Below are 6,000 nucleotides of genomic sequence, written 5' to 3'. Positions count from 1 at the left end.
CTCCATCTAAATGCAAGTTTTAGAGTAAAAAGGTTATGGCAGTGCATGTTAAGTCCTTTTCTGATTTCCTGACTTGACTTGATTCTCCCAGTAACCTGGTTTCTTGGGAGCAAGTAAATGTACTGAATGAAAAAAAGCTGCACAGTGAAGTTGAGTTGTTTTAGTCAACAGCCTGCAGGCTTTCTGCACTGTGATGTCTGACTATGCAACGCAGTGCACTCCAACAGATAGACAGACACATGTAAACATTTACATTTATGTACACACACACTCTTTTTCTGTTTCTTTCTCTCTTTCTTTCAGTAAGACCGCTTTTTCATACCCTCCTGAGATGTTCTAGTTGATACCAATTGAAATTTTCATCAGCTGTCTTTTATTCATGCCAGCTTCTTCTGACTTATGTTCAGAGACATATCATGCTTAATTCAAGATGACGTGTTTCAGTGTAAGTTTGGTGACTAAATGTACCGAAGACCTGCACTGTGTCATACACAAGCACTCCTGTACAGTAACGCAAAAATGCTAATACACATACTGTAAACTGTAGACAGCAAAGACAGCAGTTCAGCCGCTATTTCCCATTGTCATCATAATTTAAGATAACTCTAATTCAAACAGCCAAAGAATGTAAGTCAGATTATCAAAATCTCCCTTTTCTTGCTTCTTTGTCTCACCATGAAACACGGGTTTTGTTGTTAGCGCAGAATTTGCCATTTAATTACTGTTATTGCACCTTTATCTCCAAAAAACACAGTGTTTATAACCTTGCTCAAATTGTATCGAAGTCATTCACAGTAGTATTCGGATGGAGAGGAACGTTTGATTTAATTTGAATCCCATGTAGATATTTTCCAATTCTTGTCTTGATAAAACCAACTGATAGTCTCACACGTAGACTGCATCTTACAAGATTTAAATGTGGTAACCATCTATTGAGAATTGGTTGAACACAAATGTCAGATCAGTCAGGGCATTATGGGTAATGCATAGATGATAGTGATTTGTCACCACTACTCCATATGGTAGACAAAAAATATCTTTGAATTGCCATCCCTAAAACCATGCCGCTAGCATGACTATCAATGGAGTCCTGTCTGTCACTGCGTATCAGACATCAAATACATCAATGTCAACTGAACTGCAATTTAATCATCTGGCATAGATTATAGGATACTGGGTGCAGGAACCTATAAGGAAGGCATAGTATAGAACTCCTCCAAGTATACAGAAAACAAATACAGTACATGTATAACCTCTGTCATCTTTCAGACAAACATCAGGGCTGCACAGTTAACTTTGATCTCACCTGATTTTCGGTAGGGTACTTTCTTACTTGTCAGTGTTGTAGTTTCATGTTAGTTTTGAAAATATATCCTTCCACTGTAGGATTAGATTTATTATTGGAACAAGTAAAATGTAGTGGCAAAAGTGAAGACCATACTTCTTCTCTGTGTTGAGAACTTGCAGCTCTTAGACACATCCTGTCAGGATGCAAAGTTAGTCTCACCCAGTGATGATAAATATGTCCAAGTGCTGAAGTCCTTGGCAGCAACTGAAAATAAACAAACAAGAATTAATTTAAGGTAGGAGGCGTTAGCGGGGACAGCCATATGCATCAAACTGGCTTCTTACATTAAGGTGAACAAGTCAGGAAAGATTTGTAATAAGTAGGCACAAATTAGAGTTGTAAGATGAAACAAGGGCTATGAAAAAGCAATCAGATAGAGGCTGGCAACTCACAATTCCATCATAGATAGCACTAGGGCAAGACCTGACAATGTAGTGGGCCAACACTCAGCCATCTGTTTGCTTTGTAGAACTTGTGCCATGAGAAGGAGCCAAGATTAGGCGTTTGAAAAGAAGAGATTAAGGGAATGAACAAAAATTATCAGTGAAGGGGGTCTTCCCAATGTTATTACTATTTTAATTGAGCCCTCTCCTTGAATTAGATAAAAAATAATCCACCCTCCCACTATATCTCAAAATAATAAGACCACAATAGTGAGTGTTTGAAAGTGAATATATAGGAAGATCATAGTTATTACTATTATTTTTACTCTAACAATATCGGTCTCCGTCTCACTAAAGTCCGAGGCACACCACAACAGATGCTGTATAATGATTCTTTGTAGGCTTGATATGGCTACAGTCTTGAAAATAATTGTGTTGTTATTATAGTGCCCAGTTGGCTTTATGTGCAGACAGATTTTTATGTTGAATAGTGAGCCTCTAATTTGAAAAATGCTGCAACGAGGCACAGAGCCATAATATATACAGCCATTGTGTGTATGTCATCACTGTCCAGTGAAAAACATGTATCCCCATATTTGATGATTATTAAGTTTTCAGATAAACTGAATGAATAAATGTTCCTTTAAGAGTTAATAGAGTTCTCATATGTAAATAAAAACAAATCGCATTGTCACACAGCTTAAACCAAGGATGTTGTTCTTAGTTCATGAACAGTTGATATTTTGGAGATATTCAACACTACATAGAGGTCAACAAATTAGCAGTCTATCAAGTCTTAAGAGCTATTTAATGACTCTTAAAATACATACAAGCAACACTCAGGGAAGAGCAGCACTCTATATGTGGAAATGTTCATGTCTGTGATTAAACAATACACAACTTTTTAGAACCATTTAAGTAAAAGATAACAGGGAAACAACTAACAGTTACTGACCACAGTTAACATAATCATGAATCTGGTGAGGTTTGGAGAGACTCCATGTGGCTACACCATTTGCATTAGTAATGAGACATTTTCATCATGTACCACTGTTTTTGGCTCAGCTATTCAAACTTTTAAAACAAATACAACACCAATCAAAAAGTTGGACACACTTTCTCATTCAAGAGAATGGGAAGGTACTGCCTGTAGCTGACAGGTGATGATCAATCATCATATGCTCTGATTTAATAGTACTTTACACTCTACCTCCCCTTTTTGTTTATAGTATCTAAATAAAAATAAAAAATGGTTTATGTCCTCATGGCACAAGTGAATGGACAGCAAGATTAAGAAACCACCAACAATGTTGGAAAGAAAGATTAAAATTAAAAAAAAAAAAGCAACCCCTCTTCTATGCTATCAAAAAATTAAAACTATCCTTCCTGAAACAAAATGAAAAAGTATATAAAAGTGATGACAGGCACTCATTGGGATGACTCATATCTTCATTTTTTTGTTAACACATTTCATTATATATATTTGTATATCTTGTATACATTTACAATCATATATCAAGCAGATTCCCTATGGCTTCAATAAATATTATACAAAGTAGTGATGCAGTTGTATTACATACCTGCTATGTATGCGCCTAAACAGATCCACATATTTATATAATATAAATACAGTAATTTGTACATGTATGCAAACAGATGTACATAAGGGAACCCATTGCTATTTATACATCCCTCTTTATCATCGGTTATCTCACATACTGTACATATTTACACTTGCGTAATCACTTGTACAGTACACACTTGATTATGCATTTAATTACAACCTTTTTAGTTCACATGGTTGCAGTGTTTAATCTATTTTCTCCATCTATTATCAGCTGTCTTTGGTCGCTAATTGTAAATGTTATCCTATTCATAGTACTGTATACACTTGATTGATCACATCTCTCCATGTATTTGTTGCTTCTATGTTTGGCACCAGTTGTGCGCGTCTGCTTTCAGTGTAGTAGTTCTGAAGATTCTTGCAAATACAAAAGTATTTGTCCTCTACTATAAGTAATGGGTTTATACCAAGTAGGTAGTAATTGACATCCGATGGGAAATTTACTTTCAATATCGTCTGAACTACGTTATGTATTGCTTCCCAAAATGATTTTAATATTGGGCAAAACCATAATATATGAGATGGGTCTCCACAGTTCCTCCAGCACTTTGGAGTAATCTTATCATATTTTGCCTGTGAATTGGTGTTATGAAGCAATGGAGTTGTATCTTCCAAGAATATTCCTGCCAAAAAAGTGAATTTGTTGTTTTGTGAGTGTTGATATTCATTTCCCTCTATTCATCTTCTGATATATCAATTTCTAATTCCTTCTTTCATTTTTCTTTTCCCTTGTTTCATCTTGTCTGTTGGTATCAATAAGAACTTTGTAAACAGCAGATATTTGGTTATTTGTTCGGTCATACTTTGGTTTTTAAAAATCAGCTTAACTAGAGGATGTAATAGTTTTATTCTGCATCTAACTGCTTCCTATCTTCTAACCTGAAGGTAGCAGAGAAAATGTGAATGTGGTAAATCATATTTTCTGGAGAGATTATCAAAAGAAGCATCATCATTGATAAACTGTCCAAAGAAAATCAGGCCTTTCTGCCTCCAGCGATAAAACGTTTTGTCTGTTTTGTTGGGTGTAAATTCTGGATCTCATTCTATTTCTCTGTGAGCTAACAGGTCCTCACCAAGTTTAAATGTTGGATGTATTTTTCTCCAGCTTTTTAAATAATTAATTTTAGGGATGCACGATATTGGATTTTTTGCCGATATCCGATATGCCAATATTTCCAACTCATTGTGGCCGATGCCAATACCGATATATACACATATTTTTTTCCAGCTAGCTGAGGACAGTATTATGCATGCAAGCATAGATTGTACTAAGTATGATCAAGAAAGACAATATATGAAGGAAGAACTTAGGAAGACTGGAGTTCAGGAGCTCAGCATTAAAACTTTAATGAACCTGCCAAGTGGGTGGAGCAGTAGAGTTTTCTTTGAGTTTATTAGACAGACAGGATTAATGTGTAGGATTTAATCTCTGGTCCACACTCCAGCGCAGAAGGTGGTGGTAATGCACCTAATGTGCTGGTTGCCAACTGCCGTTATAAACCAAAAAGAAGTCCCCCCCCACCCCCCACCCCATTTCATTTTAGAGCTTTTATCGGCCAATACCGATGACGTGCTGATAATATCATGCATCCCTAATTAATTTCCCAGGTATTCTCTGTCCTTTTTGTAACATTTCTTCTTGTTCCTAAAGCTATAGTTAAGCTAAGTTAGTTTTCTGTTGTATTTACTTCTGTTGATCTCCGTTTGACAGTTAGATTTTCTTGCATCCAAGATAGACTGTACTTGTTCAGCCAGATAAAAGTTTTTAAGATAAGGAAAGGCAAGTCCACATTTTTCATGTCCACATGTCAGTAGTATCATTTTCCATCTGGTCATGTCTTCTTTAAACTGTAACTCTAAGTTTCCAAAATGTAAAGAAAAGTTCTAACTTCTTGGGGATGACAATGTTAAGGCATTTAATTCTCTCTTGGTCCCATTTCCAATTAAACATCATTTTTACTGTTGGCAAAACTGTGTCACCCAGAATCATGGCCTCAGATTTTTGTATTTTCAATTGTAACCTGAAAAACTGCTATATGTGCTGATCGTGCTTATTAACACCGGAAGAGATCTCTCCAGATTTCTGATACATAGAATAATGTCATCGGCATATAGTGCTAATTTAAATTCCTGATCAGCTATTATTACTCCCTCTATCTCTCTCTGTTGTCAAATACTCTCCACTAAAGGTTTGATGCTAAGAGCTAAGGGATAACCCATATCTGTCATATCTGCTGTCACTCACCTCTCTTTCTTCAACATCCAAGCTTTCTGCATGCATAGGTGTTCATCTTAAATGACATTAGATATACAGTAGTTAATCAACTTTGTTTCTTATTTACAGTATATTTCATATGGCAGTTCAATATGCTTTGATCACTACTCAGTGACACTATTCCGGATGATTTCTGATGTCCCATGATCCCTTATGTTTGACCATTAATGACAGTGATCACCTGTGGCGACCCTGGAATTCCAGCAAATGGACTTAGATTCGGCGATGACATCACGGTGAGCCAGAATGTGACGTTCATGTGCCAGCCGGGGTATGTGATGATAGGAGGGGACAGCGCTGTCACAAGGACGTGCACTAACAATGGCACCTGGAGTGGCACTATGCCAGCATGCCAAGGTAAGTGCCACCC

General features: G+C 36.5%; 1 protein-coding gene across 6 annotated transcripts in view; it reads left to right on the top strand.

The window, feature by feature from the left end:
- LOC137191775 (CUB and sushi domain-containing protein 3-like) overlaps nt 1-6,000 on the top strand; it is a 234,512-nt gene that overhangs the window by 188,003 nt on the left and 40,509 nt on the right. For all 6 annotated transcript variants that reach the window (XM_067602161.1, XM_067602159.1, XM_067602160.1 and 3 more), the window contains one exon: nt 5,805-5,987. In XM_067602161.1, coding sequence (XP_067458262.1) covers nt 5,805-5,987 — 183 coding nt within the window. The remainder of the gene's footprint in view (nt 1-5,804; nt 5,988-6,000) is intronic.

The sequence above is a fragment of the Thunnus thynnus genome, chromosome 10, assembly GCF_963924715.1.
Source record: "Thunnus thynnus chromosome 10, fThuThy2.1, whole genome shotgun sequence".
NCBI classification, from domain to species: Eukaryota; Metazoa; Chordata; class Actinopteri; order Scombriformes; family Scombridae; genus Thunnus; species Thunnus thynnus.
Note: the sequence above shows the minus strand (reverse complement) of the source record. Positions and strands in the feature narration are given on the sequence as shown.